General features: G+C 38.3%; 1 protein-coding gene and 1 long non-coding RNA gene across 3 annotated transcripts in view; one reads left to right on the top strand and one right to left on the bottom strand.

Moving 5' to 3' along the window:
- Nucleotides 1-26,644, bottom strand: part of LOC124613214 — a 57,012-nt gene that overhangs the window by 1,550 nt on the left and 28,818 nt on the right. The gene's annotated exons all lie outside the window — the stretch shown is intronic.
- LOC124613205 (putative zinc metalloproteinase C607.06c) overlaps nt 1-26,644 on the top strand; it is a 75,067-nt gene that overhangs the window by 42,830 nt on the left and 5,593 nt on the right. For both annotated transcript variants that reach the window (XR_006979621.1, XM_047141877.1), the window contains exons 2-3: nt 8,949-9,467; nt 9,549-9,605. Coding sequence is in view for 1 of the 2 variants with exons in the window: in XM_047141877.1 (XP_046997833.1) it covers nt 8,949-9,467; nt 9,549-9,605 (576 nt within the window). In the remaining variant the exon portion in view is untranslated. The remainder of the gene's footprint in view (nt 1-8,948; nt 9,468-9,548; nt 9,606-26,644) is intronic.

The raw sequence follows: 26,644 nt of genomic DNA, 5'->3' as shown, positions 1-26,644 counted from the left end.
GGGTGATCTTCCAGTGACCTAATGAAAAATGGTCCAGCATGTCTGAGTCCTGGCAATGGTGTGGCAACAAGATGCTTCTGAAGCATCAAGAGTCTGCATCCAGTCCCAAGAGAAGGTGCAAAAGCATGTCTGCATTGGCATGCTTGGATGTGGGCCTATACATTATTTTGTAATGGTAGTGCAATAAGATGAGAGCCCAGCATTGAAATTTCTGCGCAGTGCAATTTGGAATGGGTTGGCTGAGTTGAGAAGTGACTTTAAAGGCTTGTTGTTAGTCACCAAGTAGAGCTTTCTTATGTACAAACACTGATGAAATTTAGTCACTCTAAGATGATGGCAAGAACCTCTTCCTCTATTTTAGAATAACTACTCTGAGCTTCGTTAAGCAATTTGGAGGCAGAGGCTATTGCTCTGTCAGCAGAATCAATCCTGTGTGAGAGACTACAATATCAAAAAACAAAGATTCTGTAACTTACCAAACGAAAGTGTTGGTACGTTGATAGAAACAATAACACACACACACACACATATTTCAAGCTTTCGCAACCCACGGTTGCTTCATCAGGAAAGAGGGAAGGAGAGGGAAAGATGAAAGGATGTGGGTTTTAAGGGAGAGGATAAGGTGTCATTCCAATCCCGGGAGCGGAAAGACTTACCTTGGGGGGAAAAAGGGACAGGTATACACTCGCGCACACACACACGTATCCATCCGCACATAACAGACACAAGCAGACATATCAGTGTCGTATGAACAGGCATCCACGGTCAAGATTACAGGTTTGGAAGATTCAAAATAAACTAGGCAAGTGTCGAAATACAATGTCATATTCTGGGATCACATGAAAGGTACATTCTTGGAGTGAAGGCAGTACAATGGTGCTGCAAAATCTGCTCCATTTGTAACAAAAAAGATGTAGTCAACTTCCCTAGTACTGACTGTATGTAATTCAGTAACATTCCTTGGAGGTCTGAGGTCACGAATGGTCTGAAAGTGCAACTCGTGCCAAATGAACACCCTCGGAAATAATTACACGCCAAGTACTCGGTCTCAGTGTGAAAGAGCATGCATTTGTCTGTGTAGCATTTAAGACTTGCCTCTGCTAACAATTGCAACAAGGTGCCCAAATTACCAAGGTGCCTGTCTGCGGTGTGACCTGATCCACAATATCATCTACATAATTTGTACACAAAGGCACAGATGCAGTTAATTGTTCCAAATAGCACTGGAAAATTCCTGGTGTGTATGCAGTACCAAAAAGAAAACAAAGAAATTTGAATAGTCTCCTCTGTGTATTAATTACAGATGCTTGCTGTGGCTGTTCATCTAAAGGGATATGGAGGTAGGCATCATATAAATTAATCTTAGAGAAGTAACAACCAGCTCCCAAATGGTCCATAAGTTCATCAGGTCGAGGAAAGGAAATGAATCAATCACTGTTTGGTGGTTCACTGTTGCCTTAAAGTCTGTAAAATACGCAATTTGCCTAAAGGCTTCATGATAAGTGCTAAGGGAGATGCCCACTGGCTGGTCATGGTGGGAGCAATAATGCCACTGTCCTGCTTCTGAAAGTTCCTGAACTACCTGTTCACAGAATGTGTGTGGTACAGTGTGAGCCCTGACGAAGTGAAGCTATGCATTGTCTTTCATGGTCACAAGTGCAACAAAATTAGAAGCTTTGCCTAAGTCATCAGCTTTCCAGTCTTTGAATTCAGCACACAACTGAGCAACACTGCCCTTTGAATCAAAAGGCCTAACTGACAACTCATTGTCTACCACACATAACCCAAATATATTTTCATTGTTACATGAACACAAACCTGAAATGTCACAGTTTTCCACAAATTCTGATATATTGCAGAAAGGAACAAATACTGAGTACTAGAGTGTCTGGTCCATTGTATGCTGTAAGCTTAGTGTGTGATTTTGGCAGCTTGGGCTTGCCAAGAAGATCATAAGCACTGGAATTTAGCAAAGATACTGTGGCACCCATAGCTAATTGAAGCTAATTAGTTTGGCCCACTGTCACAAGGTCCACAAAAGTTTTAGAGTAGTGTTGCACTGAAGAACAGGCTATTGATTTCTTGATCCGTTCCACAATAGAAGCTCTGTTTGGTTCAGAATACACAACATTTACAGCAAAGTTTCATTTCTATGGGCATGTATTAGGAGAGGGAACCTTTTTTTCTGTAAGCATACTGATTGAACATGTGTTTTGTGATGGCCATAAGTGACACTTATGCGCTTAAAAGCAGCACGGGCAAGACTTGACACTGGCACCTCGTTGGCCTGGCTGTTTACATGGCTGGCTGTGGTGAGCCTGAATGGGTCGCCGTGTGCTTGACTTGGAACCAGTTTGTTCACATGGCCATGCAATGCTATTGCTAGGTGCTACAGCAAAAATATTGACTGACTGAAAACTGTCTATGGCACTGTCACAATAGTCTTGATAGTCAATACTTTTAAAACTGGGTAAAAGAAAGGGTCAGGATATTTGAGAATTTGTTTCCTTAGTCTATTATCAGCCACATTCTGAGTAATGGCATCATGTATCATGAATTCAATATAATACTTGCAACACTTAACATTTAAACTTACACTGCCAAATAATCCTTGTAAGTCTGTCACCAACTGCCTATAAGTTTGTCCTGATTGATTTAAAAATAATTTAAACCTGGCAGCTGCCACATGGACTTTCTCATCATCATAGTAGCTGTTCAAAGCATGGATTAATTCTTCATAGGTCACAAACTCTGGTGGCTAAGTGGGGAATAATTTGCAGCACACTCTATACATTGATACACCATGTGTTGATAAGGAAAAAGTACCTGGTACTTGGTGTGCAAATAGATAAGCTTCAAACTGAGCCAAGTATTCAACTTAGACTTCTCTATTCTCTTCAAATGGGTAAAACCAAGGCACTAATGATGGTTGTGTAAGTTGTGGCAGTGCTATAGCTGTTGTCATCTGATTATGATTCTCTTTGGCTGCCATCTGCATCTGAATGAAGCCCATCATCTCAGTAAGCTGCATCATTTGTTGCATCTCTAACTGAAGAAACTGCATTAGATCGAGTGTTGGTGCCAAAGGCACTTGTAATTGTGGTGCTGATAGGTGTGAAGCAGACATGAGGCTTGGGGTGGAGGAGTAGCTACAACAAAGCAAAAAAATATTAAAATTAAATCAATATGTGGCAGCACAAGCAAATAAATTGAAAAAAATGGCAAGTATGGATCTGAAACAGAAATATCCTCTACCACAAATGGTAAAAGTGCAAACAAAAATGTCCAGAAAGTGGTAAAAAAAATAGGCAACAAAGGAAGTAGATTCAACAAAGTTCGACACCTAATGTTGTGGTGCGAGTTAGCAGCTGCTATGTTCTGAGTGGCCAAATGATATATCCTCATTGGTTAGGAGTATGATTGATAGCAGTGTTCATTGCAAAACTGCACAACAAGTAGTAATGTATCATAAATAGCGCTGAGTATTTACTGATGTAGGTAACCATTTTCTTTGAAAAATACCATTATAATCAAGTCAATATTAAACTACCAGTAGAAAATAAACAGCAACCATTTAGATTTACTGAGCAAACAGTGGTGTTTTAAACAGTGCAGCTTCCTTTCTAATTTGCTTCTTTAAGTAAGGGTGGCATAAGTATGAATAGCATTAGGCAGCATAGTGATACTTTATTGTTAATACAGTTTAAGATTATATTTGTATGGCTTACTTTCATTTCTTAATCCATAAATTGACTAATCTGTCATTTCTGAAGGTTCTCCCTGTTGTTGGGATCTATAAAACACAATGGATAAATGAAGGGGTCTTTCAGGGTGAAGTCAAGCCATCAAAAATGGTTCAGTCATGAAGCACTTCTGAAAAAATGATCACTTCTTTCTTTAGTTTCACTGTACGTGTATGACAACTGCTTTAGGGCAGGGCTTAACAACTTGCTGATTTTGAGGAACGTGCGTCTATTCACACTCTTGTTCACAAGCAGCTCAGTGGTGGTGTGGTGGTGAGTGAGGCAAATCTGCATGTACCATGTGGTCATGACAATACGGGAGAAGCACCAACTGTGAAATAGAGTTTTGCCAGCGGTGCCATCTGATAGCGGCAATGGCGAGTTGACATTGTGTAACACTGACATTGTTTTCACACTCCAATCTCCAGTGCAAGGAATCTTATTTTACACAAAAATGTGGGCTACCAAAATGTTTAGTGCACCTCCAGGAAGTTCAGTTTACAAAGGCAGTACTTCTTGCTACAACAGAGAATACACGAATGGGAAATATGAGGGTTCATAGTGCATATGAGGTTTTACACTTAAAAGAAAGCTCTCTGAAGAGAAAATGTTACACGAATTTTCTGTTCAGATGACCTACAAAATTGTGGTACTTTGATAAAAGTCCTTCCATGACTTAATAAAATAATACTTGGTAATGCAGCTGACTAATAATGTCAACAATTTCACTTGGCACCATTATCAGAGATGACAACCAAGCCTCCCATCCAGGTTTCGGCAGACAACTTTCAGAGCCAGCTTGAAAAGTATTTGTAAAGAGGGTGTTGCATATTCTTTAGCACTCTACGAAAGTGTAGAAATTGCAGGCACACAGCTGGATGTGAAATTCTAAGCAGTGTTGAAGAAAGCATAGAAAATACAGATGATTTGTCATGGAATTTATTGGCATGTGTCTACAGACAGAGTGCCAGTTATGTTGTCGGGGGAGGGAGGAAGGAGGGACTTGAAGTAATTGATCCGTAAACCTGTAAACTGACAAAGAATATAAACACAGTCTACTTTTCTCCAAGCATTTCCCTCAGCATCAATTTCCTTGTTTACACTAGTCTCCATACGTCTTCCCATCCTATACCCTGTGACAATGGAGGAAGTACAGTATTGGCTGCTCACAGGCCTCCACTCACTGTCTGCTCATGGAGCACATTTTCTGTGAAGCCCTGCTTTAGTATACCACTGAACAGTTAAAACTAAGTGGTATACAACAGTATGTGTGCCCCATGCCATCCATGAAATCGGGAAAAACAACCCATCTGTCAGTCATGCAACATGTCCATGAGAATGGTTGAGAGTGAGTGAGTGGGCTTTATAAAAGATTTTGTGGTATTAATCTAACAATTTCAAATGCTTGGTGAGAATCATCTTGGGTGACGCGTCCTGATGTGAGCAAACTCTTCATTACTAACATCAATGTCTTTTGTAATGAACCTGCTAAATGGTACATGTGTTTCATGAAGACCATTGATGTTATTTTATTGCAATCAAACGAAACCCATTTGGTGACAAAAATACGCATTTCCTTGGAGTCGCAAGACAGATTTAAAACACCTTCAGTGACTTAAGAAACAACCTCAGAAGAAAGTAGGCCTCTTGAAAGAAATGTACAGGGTGATTCAAAAAGAATACCACAGCTTTAGGAATTTAAAACTCTGCAACGACAAAAGGAAGAGCTAAGCACTATCTGTCAGCGAATTAAGGGAGCTATAAAGTTTCATTTAGTTGTACATTTGTTCGCCATTTCAGCCAATAAAGTTTTTGGTCCCTTTTTCTTCGAAGGTGCTACTGTAACTGGACTACAGTATCTGGAGATGTTAGAGAATTAGCTGTTCCCTCAGCTCGAACAAGAAGCACTATAATTCATATTTCAGCAGGATGGAGCGCCACCACATTGGCACTTATCTGTCCGTAACTACCTGAATGTCAACTACCCGAGGCGATGGATCGGCCGCCAGGCAGCCCGTGACAGAGCACTTCATCACTGGCCTCCAAGAAGCCCTGATCTTACCCCCTGCGATTTTTTCTTATGGGGGTATGCTAAGGATATGGTGTTTCGGCCACCTCTCCCAGCCACCATTGATGATTTGAAACGAGAAATAACAGCAGCTATCCAAACTGTTACGCCTGATATGCTACAGAGAGTGTGGAACGAGTTGGAGTATCGGGTTGATATTGCTCGTGTGTCTGGAGGGGGCCATATTGAACATCTCTGAACTTGTTTTTGAGTGAAAAAAAACCTTTTTAAATACTCTTTGTAATGATGTATAACAGAAGGTTATATTATGTTTCTTTCATTAAATACACATTTTTAAAGTTGTGGTATTCTTTTTGAATCACCCTGTATAATGTGGGGAAGAATTGTGTAAACCAACACTGTAGGTGACCACCAATAAAAAGTTGGATCTACTATGTTTGTTGTTGTCAATTATTACCCACTGTTTTATATCCATTATTTTACAGGTGTTGTGTGATTTTTCTTTCAAGAAATATATGAGTATATAGTGTATAAACTGCCAGCAACTGACACAATTTTCTTCTTCTTACCATCCACACTTTCTAACATATAAACTTCTTTTGAAGTGCCAAAATGTACTGCAACAAATAAAGTGTCTGTAAAACACCACACTGCACAACATACTTGCAGTGAAACAGTCACAGTCCCTTAAATCCATCGCCCATGGCCTGTGGCCTGCTGAGGAGCACTACAGTCCTGCGTCCATGGATAAACCGTGAAAATCTGCTGCATTACATCACACACAAACAGATCTGGCCTGCAGGTAGTTCGGTGAGACTAGATCCGAGAGACAGGGCCTGCATATTAGTGGGAACCAAATAGCTTCAGATTGGCAGGCCCGATCCATTAGATACCTGCAGAAACGGCCTGCGGTTTTGGCCCGTTGCGGAAATCCACTCATGTGGCCAGCTATTACTAGCTACAGACAGCATGTCGATGAAATGAGATTGCGGTGATCAATCCATGCAATGGATAACTTGTTCAAATACTCTGAGAATCAATAATAATGAGGATAGATAGCAACTCACCATAAAGATGATTGCTGAGTCACAGACAGGCACACAGAAAAGTCAATCATCCTATCACAACTAAATTTTCAGCCATAGCTTCTGTCAGAAAATGAGAGCACACATACATATTCACACAATCGCTCAGACATAACTCACGCACACATAACTACTGTCTAAGGCCGCTGTGTCTACAGTCTCTGAGAATCAGACCTAAACAAACCACTCCTCATACCTCTCATCGGCAGCTGCTAGGCTAATGACAAGAAGTGGTGGCAGCACTGACTGCAAGCTGATGAGAGTGGTAGGAAGGGGAGCAGCAGTAGGAATGAGGGAGTAGGGAAGCAGTGCACTTACTCAGCTGCACCCAACCAGCGACAGTGCATGATACCTCAGTAAACAAACCATTTCATCTACCAAGACAAAAACAAGATTTTTCCAGTGGTCCCCCCCCCCCCCCTCCCCCACCACCACCACCACCACCACCGATTTCTCTAATGTATTTGAAATTCCATGATTTCCAAAGCCTCTGATTACAGGTTCATTTTATTCTCCTTCAAACAGATTTGATAACATGACCTACATTGGAATACCAACTCATTTTTAGAATATAAGTTGCTAAATGTCTTTTACTTTGTCTTTCACAAAGAATCTACATTCACATAATTACTCTGGAGTTCACAATTAAATACTTGGTAGAGTGTTCATCAAAATTTTTTCAGACTATTTCTCTACCATTTTATTTTCAAACAGCATATGGGAAAAGCAAATACTTAAATCTTTCAGTGTAAGCTCCAGAGTCTCTAATTTTATTACAATGATCATTTTTCCCTATGTAGGTGAGAATCAACGAAACATTTTCGGATTCTAAGGGGAAAGTTAGTGACTGAAAGTTTGTGAAAATATTTCACCACACTGAATAATGCCTCTGTATTAATTATTGCTATGCCATCTCACATCATGTCTGTGACATTCACTTGCCCGTTTTTCGATAGCATAAAATGAGCTGCCCTTCTTTGAACTTCATCAGTGTTCTCCATCAATCCTGTCTGGTAAGGAACCCGTACTGTACAGCAGTACTCCGGAAGAGGACAGACAAGTGTAATGTAGGCAGTCTCTTTGGTAGATTCTTGCATCTTCTAGGTGTTCTCACAATAAAACACAGTCTTCCATTCACCTTCTCCACAATATTTTCTGTCTGATGGATCCAGTTTAAGTTGTTTGCAATTGTAATCCCTAGGTATGTAGTTGAATCCGCAACCTCTAAATTTGTGTGATTTATTGTGTAACAGAAATTCAATGAATGCCATTTAGTACTCATGTAGGCGACATCACTCTTTTCATTGTTTACAGTCAACTGTCACTTTTGGCACCACATAGATATCTTGGTTAAATCATTTTATAGTTGGTTTTGACCTTCTGATGACTTTATTAGATTGTAAATAACAGCATCAAGTGCAAGCAGTCAAAGAGGGCTACTCAGATTGTCTCCTAAATCATTTATATAGATTAGGAACAGCAGAAGACCTGCAACCCTTCCTTGGGTATACCATGTATCAATTCTGTTTCACTCGATGACTTTTTTGTCAATTCTGTACAACAAGGCCATATGTATGTGACATCAAAATGGTACCAGTAGAGCTAAACATAAAAAATTATCCCATTGATGTAACCTGTGACACTGCCAATGCCTTTGATTATTTGGACCATAAAGTTCCATTCAGCAACTTAAAATATGGCACTAAAGGAATATATCTTGCATGGATGGAACCCTTTTCTTCAAATGGAAATTAGATTTTTCAGAAAGGTTAACTCCACCACAGAAATAAAAGACCTTTGTATTGAGGAAAATAACACCAAGCCCACATGATATGGTATAGGTCTAGTTGTGCCCTTAACATAAATAATGTGATGATCAGTTCAAAAACAAATTAAAACTTACTGTGTGGAATTAATGGTCAGAAAATATAATTTTTTTCCTGAAATGAGATGTGACTGTCCAGAATTTCATAATTTGGTTCGATTGTTTGATTTTAAAAAAAAATGTGTAGTTTTTGTGAAAATTTCTACTGTGTTAGTAAGAATTTTGTTATTTGTGTTCTGTGCATATTTAGTTTTTGAAAATTTCAGGGGAACATATGGCAGCTGTTTTTCAACCACACTGGGATCAGCTTTACATGAGCTTGGCCACACCTTTGACTTAGGTCACTCTTCTGATGGTATAATGGGAAGAGGATTTGATAACATTGATCTGGTTTTTACTGTGCCCAAAAATGATAATGAAAACAGGACTTCTAGCAAAACATGTGCACACATTGTGAAACCAGTTTTCAGGGAATTATCACAGAATTCTACTGTCTGTTTAACAAGATTGTTACAGGTTTCATATACAGTAACACCCCTAGAAGAGAAACTGAAGCAGAAACAGGAGAATATAAACAGGAGAGCAGATTTTAATAGCACAGAGAATGTACACAATGCTAAACGACATGGAACTGGCAAGAAATTTGCCAGTCAGAGTGGCAATAATTTTGAGAAGACAAACAGCGTACAGAACAAGAAACCAAACAACACTACAGAGAAACTGATGGATATTTCTGATCATACATATTGGTCAAAAAGTTGTGCAGCTCTACTATCATACCATAGGTGAGCAACAAACACAAGAATTTCTTTTCAGTTTTTTTTCTTTCCTAATGATTGTTATTAGATTCATACTTCAATTTTCAGGTGGTTCAATGACTATACAGATGAGTTTTCTGGAGAACTGGTACTGGATTCAGTTAGGCAAGTATACACACATTTAGAGATGTAGAATGTGTCATGCATGTAATGATTATAATTAAACGCTCCTTGCTTCATAATGACAAAAAACTGCTACTTCTGCATTATGAAACTGAAGTTGAAAAGATTTCTTTTGTCCGTGTTCGAAGCTACGGTGGTGTTGTGCAAAAAAAACATGCACAGTCACGACCTGAATACACATACTAAGGATGATGTGTGGCACACAAGACCAGTGATGTGATCTACTACTCTCTGGGTTTAATCGGAAAAAGTGTTTGACAAGGAGATTAAATAAAGGTCACCTTTGTTGCTTTAATCCGTGAGACAGGGTTAAATTTCACGATTCAAAAGTCATAATGAAAAGCCATACTGATATCTAATTATTTCATCTAAGATTCCGATAATTACATTAACAACAAACAGGAACACGGCTTAAATTCAGACATCACTCTCAGATTTGTAAGGAAATTAGTAAAGCTTATTGGTATCAAACAACTCTAGCCAGGTTGATTACTTTTATCTAACCGCATCTCCAGCTAGCTAAAGGCTCCACACTATGTTCTGGGGTCTCTCTCTGTACCTAAACAGTCCACTGTCACTGATCCACACATGCGAATGCAGTTTCAAATGCTCTGTGGGATTTCCATACCAGAAAAGTGATCTAAGTGATCTCATTGATCACAAGATCCAGTACTCTGAAATGATGATGATAAACATAAACTCTGCCCCAGTGGACACATGACTTGCCATGTCAGCACCATGATGGCTGACAAGCAACCAAATGATTTCATGAACTCCAAACTGCTCCACAAAATTACTTAACATATAGGCCTTCCCGCCAATCAGAATCGGAAGCAGAATGAAAGCCTTGTTGTTGGCTATTGTCTTCTCCTGCATACCTCCACACCAAGTGAGGTGATACCGTGGTTAGCACATTGGACTGGCCATCCAGATTTTGGTTTTCCATTATTTCCCTAAGTCACTCCTGGCAAATGCTGGTATCGCCCCTTTGAAAGGGCACATCAGATTACCTTCCCCAGCCTTGAAATAATCCGAGTTCGTGCTCTGTCTCTAAGGACCTCAGTGTCAGCAGGCTGTTAAAACACTGGTCTTCCTTCCTTCCTTCCTTCTTTCTTTCCTTCCTTCCTTTCTTCCGTACTGCTGCTACTGTAGGGGGCTGTCTCCTAGTAGGATATTAAGAACCTTTTCTGCAATGGCCCTCATGGGGAAACTGTTGCCAAGTAAGCCCACCAAGTAGGCTCTGGCTGACCCTTTTAGTATGATTAGGGGGAAAAACCCCACATTCTCAGCAGCAGGAAAGTGTCTGGAAAGATTACAAAGGCAAACAAGCTAGCACATGTGGTTGGACAGAAAATGATTTGTTACACAGCCCCAATATTTCGGCGACAGATAAAAATGATTCTCCAAGGATAACGAAAATCTTAAGAGACAAGAAATATAAGTAACATATAGCAGCAATGGCTTATCAGTTGATGACCATCAGGGCCTACAATTTCAAATTTTTTTAAGATGAATTTTACCTCTTTATTTTCATGAAATAGCTCTTTTTAGGTCCAAGCAAACTGTTTTAACGTTTTTGGAATCTTTTAATGAAAGATATAATGAACACTAATATTAACATAGAAAATTTTACCATAATTTTGACACAGTTATTCTAATTCTTTGTGGAGAATGCACAATTAACTATCCCTTACACTGGCACTCAGAAAATGCATAAACAATTGAGATATTTACCCATGGTACAATTACTATCTCTTTTTATAATATTTTAATGAAAAATCTGTTACAGAAAAATTCTTTTCATGAGTCACTCACATAAAAAGACTCACTTGAAATGTGTACCTATGTATTACCACAGTCCATTGCATGCTGCAACTAACAAGGAATTTTATATTGTATTTTGGTATTTCAGTACACAGTTAACCACATTCTTAAGGTTTGTAAGCTGAAACTTTTCCTGTTGCTTGTCAGTAAATTTTTGTTGGCTGAGAAAAATCCCTCTGCAGCACAAGATGTCAATGGTGCATATTTCACTGAGGAAGTAACTTGTGGCCCCCAATGCAGTCCATCTTTAAACTGAATGTTCTTTCTTCAAGGAGGAAATAGAAAATGAGTTTACTGTAATGTATACGAGGAAGACAAACATAGATGTAGAGATTTATTGGCCCTAAAGTGATTACACAACTGATTTCAATTACCTGCACAGCTAAATAAATAAATTATTGCCAAGGTGATCACAAGACAGCTTAAGTTATGACTCACAAGCAGGGACACATGAAAACTAAAGTAACCTTTTCAAAAACTTATTCTGAATATGTTACTTTCTCTCTATCATTTATGTGATCTAACTAATGGGTAAATACTTTTCCATTTTTATTCCTAGACATTTATTAATTTTGTTTATTTGCTGTATTCATGTTCTGTCTAATTCATGAAAAGGATCAACCCACAATAATGATGGACTTTTTTTCATATCCAGGATTCCTGACAAGAATATTCCTTAATTTAGTGACATATGCTGTACCCAGTGAACCAGGTATTTCCTCCAGATACATTTGCATCTTGGAGATTACATCTACAGACTCTTTCTGTGGTACAGATGCAGACCCTAAGTGTTGAATTGCAAACAGGCAGATGTTAGAAATGAGTTTTTAAAAATGCCACGGATGCAACATTCTTTTTATTCTTAAGATGCATCTTGGCTTTTTTAATAAAAGCTGATTTACTAGAATCAAGTGTGTTTAACCTCTCCAGCTTTTTGATAGTATGCCAAGAACCAGGTGGACCACCATGTAAGTATGGGTTCGAGTGGGAGGGGAATGTTGGGAGCCATTTCCTTAAAGGACTGAATGTGGGAAAGAAATAGTCTCACAAGAGAGGAGATGATACTGTTAACCCCAGGAAAATTATTACTTTCTTCCTCTGCTAGATGGTGTAGGCCACGAGCAAGGCAAGTGTGATGGATCACGCTCAGAAAGAATTCTTTCAGTGTTGCTCCCGCATTTAACATATGGGCAGCACAGTCTGTCACCAACAGCAAAAATTCCTAATCCTTATCTTCCCCTGGCCTAGGAAGCATAGGGTGTCTCTGACAGTGGCAGCTACTGTACTGCGGTTTGTCTTCTCCAATTCTTTACACAGGAGAAGGTGGGTTTTTCCTGGTACCATCAAATATAATTCCTTCACCATGACATTAGCTATAAATCTTCCACAACTCTCAGTGGTTTCACCAACTGAAACCAATCCAGTGGTCACCAATGTCTGTTTCAAGATCAGCGATAGTCTTTACATGCACCTTTTTCAAATCATTTTTGCACAGTGTCAACCCAACTGGTATACTGTGGCTGCCAATACTCTCCAGGACACCCTTAAAAATAGGGTTCTGTAGCACATCCTTTGGACATTAGCCAACAGTAGATTCTCACTCAAGCCTAGATTAAAGTTGTCCAATGTGCTTCTTGTTGTAGAGGAAGTTAATGGTTGAATCTGTTGTTTGATCTTCTTCCTGCTGATTCTAATGTGAGCTGCGGAACTTTGTGTGAAAGAAAATGTGACCTTTTTCTGAAACTAAGAAGATTGCAGTAACTAAAAAGTAAGAACGTGATTATGTAAAATGTCAACTTCAATTGGCTCACATATCAATGTCAGTAAAGTAATTTTAAATTTTGACTTGAAAATCTGAGGGAAGAAGACTAGCAAGAAGGCTGGTAGATAAAATGAATGACCAAAGTAACCTATGATTTCCTACTTATTTTTGAAGAGCTTGGCAAAAAAAAAAAAAGTTATGAAACAGGAGTATTCCCCAATCAACTGATCAACTGCCAAAAAAAAGACCATTTTTTGTATATTTCTGTTTAGGCATGACAAAATTACTCTTAAAGCACACTACTCAATGCAACTAAACACACCATGCAACTTTACTTTGTTGCTACAAAAATAAATAGATTCAAGTGTCATGATCCATTCCTTTAATATACCACTCTGTTGGTGGGCGTCTTTTAGTAGAGGGTGACTGAGTTTGTCCCTGTGCAGCAGCATGTGGACATATTCTCAAAACAATGATTTGTCATACATTGTGTTTTGATTTCAGTATGGGCTATATTTCTTACATCTTCTGGACTATAAAAATAAGTAGATTTGAGTGAGATTGATGTAGCAGCATGCTGACACACTATCACGAAATAAACACAAATTTTATTGTGCCAAACACATTCTTGATTTCAGTACAGTGTGTAAATTTCTTTATTATATCATTTCTTAAAATGTACCATTTCACATGAATGATCTTCCTTAGTATTAATTCACAAAATCTATTTAAATAACGTGTTTTCAGCAGAAGTTCTCTTTAGCTCTTACTTTTCCTGGGAATGTCCTCTTTGACTCCTTTTAGGCCTATAAGTGTGATTTAGCCATTTTTTACTTTCTGTAAGGTGAAAAACCTTCAAATCTGAGCCCTGGTGATCACAGAGGCCACATATACACCTCTTTAAAACTGCCCCTCTTCCTCTGCCTTCATCCCTTTTTTTCAGAAGAAGGGGCCACTGGCTCCAAAAGTTTGCAAATTTAAATACCTTTATATGTGTGTTCTCCTGTCACTGCTTTGTTAGTGGACTTTTTTTTATCTACCCACTTATGTTATATCCTTTAAAACTACTGTGTGAATAATGGGAAAATGGCATACAGATCTAAATTACTTGATTTATTAATTCATATAAAATAACTTCATGAAATAATTTAGCAAAAGACACAAATTAAAAAGACATTTGAAAAACACAATGTATAATGGTTCATAAACACTATCATCTCTAAAAGCAAATGTCCGTAGTTTGTGGTCAAGTGGCTAACATTGCTGCCTCTATATCGAGTTCAATTCCTGGTCGGGTTGGGGATTTTCTCTGCCCAGGGACTGGGTGTTTGTGTTTTCTTCATCATTTCATCACCATCATTCATGACAGTGGCTAGATTGGACTGTGTAAAAATTGGGAATTTGTACAGGCACTGATGACAGCACAGTTGAGTGCTTCGCAAACCAATCATCATCATCTAAAAGCAAAAGGTAACTGTTGAAAAATCAAATCTTTTGTAGTAGTCCTTTGATGATCAGAAACATTACTATTTTTAAAAAATAAGGAAATTCTACAAAATATACAGCTGAAAGTTAAAAGTAATCAAAACACATTTATGTGGCATCTGTAAATTCTAAAATACTAACAATTCTAAACACAACAGGCCAGCAAGCAAATAGACTGAAGAGCCAAAGAAACTGGTACACCTGCCTAATATTGTGTAGGGCTCCCACGAACATGCAGAAGTGCCACAACACGATGTGGTATGACTCGACTAATGTCTGAAGTAGTGCTGGAGGGAATTGACACCACAAATCTTGCAGGGCTGTCCATAAATCCGTAAGAGTACGAAGGGGTGGAGATCTTTTCTGAACAGCATGTTGCAAGGCATTCCAGATCTGCACAATAATGTTCTTGTCTGGCGCGTTTGGTGGCCAGTGGAAGTGTATAAGCTTAGAAGACTCTACAGCAATTCTGGATTTATGGGGCGTCGCATTGTCCTGCTGGCAATCCCCAGGTCTGTCGGAATGCACAATGGACATGAATGGGTGCAGGTGATCAGATAGGATGCTTACATACATGTCACCTGTCAGAGTGAAATCTAGATGCATCAAGGGTCCCATATCGCTCCAGCTGCACAAACCCCGCACCATTACAGAGCCTCCACCAGCTTGAACAGTCCCCTTCTGACATGCAGGGTTGATGGATTCATGATGTTGTCTCCACACATGTACATGTACATTCACTTTGATACAATTTGAAACAAGACTCATCTGACCAGGCAACATGTTTCCAGTCATCAGTAGTCCAATGTCGGTGTTGATGGGCCCAGGCAAGCCATAAAGCTTTGTGTCATGCAGCCATCAAGGGTACATGAGTGGGCCTTCGGCTCCAAAAGCCCATATCGATAATGGTTCATTGAATGGTTTGCACACTGACATTTGTTGATGGCCCAGCATTGAAATCAGCAGCAATTTGCGGAAGGGTTACACTTCTGTCTCACTGTACATTTCTCTGTCACACTGAACGTTTCTCTTTAGTCACCATTGGTCCCGTTCTTGCAGGATCTTTTTCTGGCTGCAGTGATGTCAGAGATTTGATGGTTTAGCGGATTCCTGATATTCACAGTACACTCGTGAAATGGTTGTATGGGGAAATCCCCACTTCATCGCTACCTCGTAGATGCTGTGTCCCATCACTCGTGTGCCAACTATAACACCACGTTCAAACTTGCTTAAATCTTGATAACTTGCCATTGCAGCAGCAGTTTTTCTGACCGCATGGCCGTATTCTGCCTGTTCACGTATCTCTGTATTTGAATATGCATGCCTATACCAGTTTCGGTGGTGCTTCAGTGTAATTAAATAACAATACAGTCAAATGGTGGTGTGTTCATTTAAAAATTACTGTATGACTGTTTTTAACTTTAGAGCACAAAACTTTGAAACACATTGTATAATAAAATCTTTAAAAATATTATTATGAGCTTATTTCTCCAAGGATATTACATAAACATGACTGCTGTCACATCTCAGTTGCAGGAAAAGCTGAGTGTAATAGCGCAACAAATGAATCACACATTGGTGAATATCATTCACTAAGTTAGTAACCACCTATCTCACAGTAGGTCACCAAAATCACATGTTATTTTGGATTACATGCATTTACTGAAATTGGACATGCTTAACCACTTCACTGCTTTCATATCAACACTACGTATTTGCTGTACATTCAAACACGTAGCAGGATCGCTGAGGGGGATCAGGAGGGCACAGTTAGTGGTGTAGTGAAGGTCAAAAAGGCTGTTGGGGAAGATCCAAATCTTCATCTTGCACATTCTTTGATCAGTGATGCACCAATGGGAATTCTGTCCCCTTCCAGGTTCATGTGCACTTTTGCAGCTGTTTTCAAATGTAATCTCTACCTTACATATCATGTATGTCATTGCCATGTAAAAATTTGAAAAAGTTGCACAACTGTGACTGGTCTCGGTATCCCTGCATCACTTGAAATGTGCTGATTTAAGAGTTTTATTTGGCTCTTTTCCGATCACATCATTCCCAAAAATCTTTTGATCATGTCCTACCCATTTCTTTTTTCTGCTTGTCTTACATTCCCCCAAACGTCTCCCACATTTTGACCATTGAGGGGCAGCTTTTTCACCACATAGCTATAATTCATCCTCTGGTTCTGGCGAATCTCTGTCACCTCCAGTTCTCAAACATTTAACATTAGAACGAGAGACAGGATCTCATCAATTTCTTGTCTAGATAAAACATTGTCATTTGCCAAATGATCATCACACAAAAAATTATGATATTCAGAAACATATTCACTTTTTCCATCTGATGATGCTGAATGTATTTGAAAAGTGGAAAAGATATTGTTTTTCACAAGTCATTATTATCAAACACAGCCAGAATTTCAGGACCAGCTGCCTTCTCTAACAGTTTCAACATCAGATCACATCTCTTCAGATTTATTTCATTCTTCTTCTGTTTTTATATCATCTTCCCCATCAAAATTCTTTTGCTGTGAGACCTCACTATACGGGCTTTCCACAAACTCATTGTTAGATGGTAGGCCCCTCCATGTAGTTCCGTACAGCATTCTACTTCTGTAATACTGTCTACTCCTCTCTCATAACTACAGATTCTGTCATCTACATCTTCCTCCAATGCATATTCTTTTAAATTCTCACTTTATTGTGCATCTGATGGTTTAGATTCTTCTTTACTTCTTCTTTCCTACATTTCTCAAGTTTACACTGCCTAAACTTAATTCCTTGATGTGTAATTCCTTGATCTTCTGTTTTATTTCTAACTATGAATCTTCCTTCCTGTTCTCCTTTGCTTCTCTTTCCGTATTCTTTTCCTTCTCCCTCTCTCTCCCTTCTCTTTCTCTTTTGTTTCCCTCTTTTCTCTCTTTTCCCTATCCTTCCTTTCACACTCTTCTCTCTACATTTGATGATTTTCCCCTATCATGTGCTCAGTTTCGATAAGCACTTCTCGAATACTTGACTGACTTTCCACGATCTTCATTATTTCACTCTCCCCAAAAATCACAGAAAAGGAAACACTTAAATTTCTGCTCTACTTATTTGAAAACAACCATTGCGAACAATAAATCATTTGCACAAAATCCTGCAGTCTGTGGGACTTCTGAGGAAGACAATTGAAACAACACCAAACCAATCACTTGTGCCCAGATTGTTCAAACTGAATCATGATATGGCAACATTCAGCCAACAGTAATGCAATGATCAATGCATCTGGCTGGTGAAGATGTCATGGTCAGTGCTTCCAGTCAGAAAAGATGAAGTTCTGTGCAGTGGTTTCCAATCATAGCAGTGTTGCCAATTGAAAATGTTCCTTTAGTCCTTGCCTCAGAACTTCCATGGTGTCATCAAAAACACTCTGAGCCATGGCCTGAATCTTTGTGCTCTTAGCAATGTATGGCGCATGAGACCAATAACGTGATGTACTGCTCTGCTGATTTAATCAAAAATGTTTTTGGTGAACCTGGTATAGTTGTCTACTGTGCCACACAATCCAGTCACATTAAAGAAGATACTGTGTTATGGTATGAGACACTGTGTTGACAACCAAAATCCGTATTCAGTTAAGAACGAAGACACAAAATGAAAAATTTGTGACTGCAGTGTGATGAAAAGTGATGGAGCGGCATGAAAACTCCTAAATTAAATTTTTAATCAGCTTCAGGCTTATCGCCTTCACTACAGTTATTTTTACAGTTGTTGCTCATTATTGTTTCACCTTTGTATCCACATGTACACACAATGAAGAAATAAAATAAAGGCACAGAAAAATTTTATCTCTTTCAAGTGAAATATGAAACTTCTGTCAGTTAAAAATGAGTTGTTATGACCATAATAATTCTTTTTTAACTGCTGTAATATTCAGGTTTCACTTGTGATAGAAATGATTTTTCTGTAGCCTGGTTTTATTTCCTCATTGTATGTACAGACAGCCAATGACATCAAAAATCGTTTGAGCTTAATAATCCTTGTTAACTGCAATTACTGATTTCACTTGTAAGAGAGTTGATTTCTCTGTGCCACTGTTTTATTTCTTCACTGTCTGCACAGTTGAAACAATATATCATTCAGTTGTTAAAAAGATATATTTTATTTAACATCCATAAAAAGTTGAATGTTTAAGAAGACAACAGCATTAGTAACAAGATACATAGAAGTAGCCTATGGCACCCATTGTGACTCATCTGTGACAGGTGGTGGAGTGGCTAGAGCATTGGTCGAGTCCAGGGTGTGTGTTGATGAGTGTCTTGTCTTTCCTACTGATGACAGGGTGATGTTCATCATAGGGTGGCTGCAGTGGCTTGCATACTGCAATGTGCTGTATGAAGACATGATGTCACTCCCATAGCTCATCAAAAACAAAAGGGAAATGAGTCTGATGACCAACAGCCTATTCAATTAAGTACGAACTCTAAATTGCAAGTTGTTTTTCGGTCTTGGTTATGAGATTTGTTTACAGTTTACTGTGGTTTTTGATAATACTGATAGTGAAATATAAAATAAACACCAGTAATATTAAATTATGGAGAAACTTTTACAGAAATATATTAAATGATAAATGGCTTCATATGTGTGATCCACTGTAAACAGAACTCCAAATCCTTATATAAATAAAATTCTTGTACATTTTTTTAAAAATTGAATGGAAACTACTATTATTCCAACGTGCCAACAAAGAAATTGTGAACCCCTTTTGGAGTTAAAATATTGTGAAGATAACAAAGGGGAAACTAAAGCTTAATTCAGACAAGGAATTGTGCAGTTGATATTGTAATTGAGAAATATTGCAGAACATTGAGAATGATTGTTCAGAAATGACAAAAAAGCAAGAAAAAGGCTTGCATGTTATGTATGAGATTTTATCTGTAACAACAGAATCAAACTATTATATGAGAAGAAGAGGTGTTAAAAAAGAGCATGTTTGAAATCGATGACTAGGTTATAACAGAACAGATTATAACAGAAAAGTGACAAATATAATGAAGACAACCATTGCCGTCAGTTCAAGGAGAAGTAATACAGCAAAATCAACAAAATAATCGATTTCCAATCAAATTATTAATGTAGTCATTTGATTCATATGTTGTCAGTTGTGCAAACTTACTTACTTTTTTGTCAAAAAACATAATGTATATTGTACATCTTTCAGTAAAGCAGAAAAACTAAATTAATTTTGTAATGAATATCCTTTTTTACAGTTTTAGAAAGTAACGTAATCAAATTTAATTGTTCAGATTTTCAAAAAAGGTTTCTAACATACAGCCCACAACAGTCAGGAGTCCCTCAGGATGTTGTGTTAACCATTACTTTAATCTCATAGTAAAATATTTTAATGGAAAAATCGACAACTAGAGCTTTGTCTTTTGTCTACAGCATTTGTGTTCATCACCGGTACAGTCAGTAATTGGTCTGTCAAATGGCTGTAGTGTGATGCAAAGATTCCCTTAATATACAGACTTACTGGTACTCATTTAATTCTGCATTACCTTCAGTAATTATTAGGGGTCTTTTGTTTATCGGCAAAAAAAATACCCTGAAAAAGGAATGGTGAATAAAAAACTTTACTTTCCGTGTGGCATAAAAGTGAGTCTCACAGGCTTTTGAAAGGGAGGAGGAAGGGGAGTTCAGCATGCTATGTATTCTCTTGATTCCTTTGCACAGAAGGAAGCAGGTAAGTGTAGGAAACACAGGATCTTTTTTAAAGGATTAGATTGGAAAGCCATACACTGGCTTGGGCCAAGGGAGATAGAATAAGCTATGAGGAAAAAATCAGAAGTGAAATGACTACAAGAGATGAGAACTGAAAACCAAGAAACTAGTGTTGGAGATGCCAGTCACAAGAAAGAGATGAGGGAAGGAAAAATACAGAAAAAAACCATAGATCAGGTGGTTAGATATCTAAAAAAGAAAACTTAAGCTACTGGAGGTGAACAACACAAGTCTGTTCCCAACATCTCCTTCTTTTGTATACAATTTGTTGAGTACCCTATATACCTAATTTCACAGATAGATATTTAATTCCATTAGATATCTAAAAAAGGAAACGTAAGTTCCTGGAGGTAAACAACAAAAGTCTGTTTCCTGTCTTTCTTTTGTATACAGTTTATTGAGTACTCAACATGCCTAACTTCATCCTCTAAAAAAAGGTTTTATTTTCTCAGTTGATATCCCTTCAGAGAGAGGAATTATAAGCCTAAAAGCTTGAGTCATTGACCTCTGTAAGATTCTATATGTAACCCACAACATGTACTCCAAAACATATTTATTTGGTATTGGTATTGGTATTGGTGGTTTCCCTGGAAGTGGACTAGTAGTAATCTGTGCAAACTAAACGTTAGAGAATGGCATCATGTCAGTATGGTCACATGCTCATATGTGGCTCTCACAAGAATGTTGGTCAATGATAGGGAAATACCAGTTTAAGTAGGTCTTATTTGTGGATCATTGTAAACCACTAAAGTCAAACATCTGAACGTAAACTGTGACAAATCTGTACTTTACATTATGGCATAGCAAAGGTTTTATTATAAAGTTTAAGTTGTTCTTTGCATAATGATTGAAAAGCTCATGAGACTTATGACTGGGTATAATTGCCAAAGATAGAAAATATTTAATTAAACAGAGAGACCTGTCATTATAAAGACACAATTTGCAAGTGTCACTGACAGTGCTATGAAGTTTAAACTTGCAGTGGGAAGCGCAGAACCTGTACAGATCATGGAAAAGAAGCTATTGTATTACAAGATACAGCCAAGAAGTCATCTTCCAAATGACTATAGTTTTCAGAAGCTAATATCCATACTTCATACTTGCATTTTCTTTTCCTGTTCGCTCTTATCTGTTGTATGCACGGATGCTTGCCCAGCCTATTGTGAGTATAAATTTTGCGGAACAGGAGTTGCAGTTGGAGTTCATGCATTGAGAATAACAGGAATGGTTTCCTTCCAAAATATCAGCATTTTCAACAATCTTGGCCATCTGAACTGCCATGTGCTTCTTAAACACAAGAGGTGTGGTTACTAACTCAAGGGTAGTAAACTAGGTTTATGATTTTCGAAATTATGTGAACTTGTCCAGTTGGTACACAGAATGCTTCTGCAGTTTTCCCTTTTTGTCATGTCAGATTGGTAATAAAAAGCTCGAGTCTAATCCACAGCTGGACCTGGCATTTACACCAACAAACAAAAAATGCATAAAGCATCTGAAAGAAACTGTGTAATGTAATCACAATTGCACACGCACACATACGTCTCACCATTTCGTTTGTAAATGATTAGAGTTGAAATGATCTGAGGACACATTAACATTGTGCATGCACAGTGCATTAGTGTTATCAGCTTGTGTTCAAGTTATCAGGTATGTAATAGGCATGCACTGCATTAGATCATTTAAGATCGCTGTGGAGGAAGGAATTCTCTTACTAGCTGTGGACAGAGTTTACTGGTCATATTGAGTAATATCCAAACATGTGGGGCATTTGGATGTGATGGTGACTCATCATTAAAGTTGAATGAATACAAGAAGGAAATCAGATGCATCATGAAGATTCTGATCAACTAAACCTGACCACACCAAAGAAGGCTCACCATATTATGTGCCAAGCATTTTATAGGCAATTCACATCTTCACCTGTCATTTGGACACACACAATGAACTCACTACTGTGCCCCATGTCATCCAGCATTGGTTGGAGGTTAGAGAGGTCACACAGTGTGGTGTCAACACCACAACATAGACAGCCGAATTTGGAGTCGTGGACTTCTGACAAGTGCCACTGCATCTGTTTCAGTGATTACTTTTGGTCCTGAAGTATCTAAGATGGCTATCACCAGCAAGTACTGAGGAAGGAGCAATGAGTTAAAATTTCATAGAGTGGCTATAGGTCCGCCATGTTTGAAGCAAATTGAAGTTCTGGCCGCCATGTTTTCTTTAGTCAAGGCATTCGTCTGCTGTGTCCCGCCCCCTTGTAACTGCGTTTGACTTACTTGAAATAACCCATACTAGCTTTATTTTTTCTAAAACAAGCAATAGACAGCAGTGATTTCAGTGTACACTGACAGCAAAAAGGGATGTTTTTGTCGAAATATGGCTAAACTTTTCGATGTAGATAACACTACAAGACAACTCAAATAAGTCTGTACATCCACTATAACGTTACTTGTTGCCCATAAATTAATGCAATTAGAGCAGGTACCACCAGAATATTACAGTGAAACTTCTAAACATGCTGTGGTTAACTATTAGAAACAGTAACGGGCGCAGAAATGCGATATTTTTGTCGCTCTTTCAAAGTAAACAGTCAAAGCCTCAAAAACCAGTACACTGTGAACGAGAATTTATTTGAAATATGTGTTACAAGTAGTTAACACAAGCATAGTAATTCAATAACAAAGTCGAAACGTTCTTGGGTGGGGTAATTTCACAAATTTTCGTAAGTAGCTGTATGCCTTGGCAGAATAAAAGTGTAGGGTCAGGGCAAATTTCCTTATTTGCTGAGAATAATGGCATACTTTAGCACTGCACTGAAGTTCCAATAGCGCCTTCAACAAACCAACTACATGTTCACTGTTAAACATATCAGAAACTGAACTACATAGCCTTCTTCTCAAACCAGCAACTAAAATCTGTAACTGCACTATTCTTCTTTTGTGTCGTACACTAAGTTGCTTCATTTGCTTTATCCGCTTCTTTAGTCGCACATTCTCTGCTTGTACTCTGTTATATTGTGTTTTCAACTTCTTAGGGCTTGGTAGACAGTAATTGTGGTCAGCAGAAACAGATGTGGGTCCGACAGGCACTGAAAGAATGTAGTTACATCATAAGTTTATAACAGAGTTACATCATAAGATTATAATAGAAAGTATGTAATTCAAAGTAATAAGAATACGGAGTAAAATTAAATTATTGACTTACTTTGTGCTAATGATGCCACTGTAATAGCACTATCTTGCAAATTGTCGAAAGATCGCTTTCTGGGTTGTGGTCGTAATACTTTATCTTGCTTTTGTAAATGTGGTGGAAAGTTAAAGATAGTAGGTACTGGTTTTGACAAAAGGCACCTCTGGACATTTGTGTGGTACATATATTTCTCTTCAAAATGAGCTGAACAGAGGTAACTGGCTGTAGTAGGAAACCATTTTTCTCGCTTCATATTTATAACCCATCTTTTTGTAATTTCCTTATCTTTTAAAGGAAATCTGTAATCAACGATAATTAAATTACTTCCTGCATTTGTCTTAAGCATAATTACAGTTCCAATGCAAATGACTCTTTAATAAACATTAAAAAACGTGTGTCGTATTTCGGTACTAATATACTTACTTATAATATGAAATATTTGTTGTTTTATCGCTGCGATTTGTGTAGTGGAACGCTGAACACACTGCAGGCATGTTGACTTTATATTTTGTAATACTGAGATACTAGTTACAGCGCTCCTAGCGGCAACCAACGCTAACTCGGCCGCCATGTTCTCCTTAGTCAAAACATTAGGAAAGCGTTACTGTTGTTTGTGTTGGAAGTGTGTCAGCTGTAACTAGTATCTCAGCCACTCTATGAAATTTTAACTCGTTGGGAAGGAGACACATTCTGCCAATGTTTTGCAGTGACATATCAATCTACCCTTAGCATCATGGGGTTGGAAGCCACCAAATTTGACTTCGATTTCAATGATGTTACACAATGATAAACGACACAGAGCACATGTATTGAAAGCATCCACAGAACTACAGTCAGTCTGAACCCAGAGAACAGATCAAGGTGACAAAGGAGGAAGTTCTGGTGAATCTTACCACATGGATGACACCACCCTGCTCTGAGTGAACAAAATGGTGTGCATACGATATTGACATTGCTATAGTCTGTTTAGGGTGATAAAAAGGGAAACTGCCACAAACAGTAAAGAGGTAAATGGCTGCAGCAAGACATGTCAATTATGATGATGAAAATGCAACTGCTGGTCCATATAAAGCTCAAACTGAATGGGCAGGATGTGGTGCCACACTGCTGTAAGCTTTGAATGTCAAAAAAATTGAGTCACTGCTGATTACATGGAAGGGCAGGAAGCAAAGCCTACGTGCTCAGACATAGGAGCTGACCACGTCATTTTGCTGAAAGAGGTTTCCTATTCTGGCTCAATCCTAACCATCAGAATGCAGTTCTCACTGTATCCCTGTTCTGCCATGAGGCAGAAGAATGACCATTTAAAACTTGAGTAGTTTATAATGTTTGCTGTCATTTTTAAATTCATTTGTTTGTTAGGAATTGTTATCGTGAAGTTTTTTATCTCTCAGAAAATTCATGAAGGTTTAAACTGTGACTGAATTTTCAAGGAACTCCAAATAAAATTGACAGAGAAATTAAGTGTATACCAGTGGGTCGATCATCACCAGTGGGTATTCAATCTATCATCTGACTGCTTATTAACTTGTAAACAAATCTCTCTATTTGTGGCTCTATGTGGTAATCCATTTGTCAGCACAGTGGTATGGTATATAGACATCCTGCATCCTTCTCAACATTTTTGGAGTTTCAAGATGTCCTTTAACAGCAGAAAAAAAGCTTCTTTTGGAGCAAAAAAAGGTGAAAGTGTTCCTCAGTGCCCCATTCTGCCTTCCTCAGCACCTTTAAAGAATTTCCCAAAAAATTTGGCAATGTTTGTGCTGAGAGAGGAGGAGACAGTGGCAGTGGGAAAGAGATGGAAAAGTAATAAATACTAGAAAATAGTAGACAGTGGTTGTGGTATAAAAAGAGCGTAGGAGATAACAGCAGTGTGAAAGAAAGAGAGAGACACAGCGGCAGTGGAATGCAGTCGACAGTGAGAAAACAGTGCAAGGAAAAGAAGGAGAAAGTGGAAGTGGGTGAGAGCCAGTGATAGAAGCAGAGTCTGCAACAATGACAGTGAGGAAGAGAGAGATAGTGACAGTGAGAAGGGACAGCAGCAGTGGGAAAGAATGACTGGAGATAGTTGCAGTAAGAGGAAGCACAAGGGAGACAGTGACAGTGAGATCAGACAGTAATAGTAGGACACAATGAAGGAGACTGGGGCTGGGACAGAGGACAGTGCCAGTTGGCGAGAGACAAAGAGATAATGGCATGAGATGGGCTGAATGAGTGAATGAAAATGGATGAGTGAGAGTGTATAGGTATCACTATTTAAAGAAATGGACTAGTTGGTTGAGTGGGCTCTGTTATGGTAGCTTGTTGGAGTGAGAGGTGAGCTGTATGTTAAAAAGAGCATGAATATTTCACATGCCATAATTTTTGGGACAACTTTTAAAGGTGCTGAGGAAGGTAGAATGAGGCAGCTGCTGCCACACTTTAAAGTCAGAGCCATTTAAACAGGAGCATATTTGCCTTTTTTGTGTTCCGATATGGGCATTTTTCTGTTAGTTCCCTTCTTTTTCCTACTACAGCAGGACATGTCATACATATAAAAAGAAATTTATGGTCAATAAAGTTTTGATAGTTCACTCATGTGAAATTGAAATAACACAAACTAATTTTACATCTCAGACTGAATTGTGCATGCATAAAAATTTTGCATATGCATCAGTATCACAACATGGGGTTCCCAGAACCCTTCTGAAGAAAACAAAGACACTTTATGTCACTTTATAAATGAAGTTTTCACCTCGCATCAAATTTTACATCTGTATTTTACATGTACAAATCAGGTAGATTTGAACCTCTGTTTCTTGGAAATGGATAAAGACATCTGTAAGATTTTCAGGAGTGTTTGAGATTGGGCTCTAGGAATATGTTTTAAAAATTACAGCTATTTGCTAAGTATAGCTATCTTGGAATATGCAGCTCTGTTTTGCTACCCAAAAACTATGTTCTTGGGATGTTTCTCAATAACAGATAAAGATTTTTGAAAACAGAAAAATGGCACTTCT

This window comes from Schistocerca americana, chromosome 1 (assembly GCF_021461395.2).
Source record: "Schistocerca americana isolate TAMUIC-IGC-003095 chromosome 1, iqSchAmer2.1, whole genome shotgun sequence".
Classification (NCBI taxonomy): Eukaryota; Metazoa; Arthropoda; class Insecta; order Orthoptera; family Acrididae; genus Schistocerca; species Schistocerca americana.
Note: the sequence above shows the minus strand (reverse complement) of the source record. Positions and strands in the feature narration are given on the sequence as shown.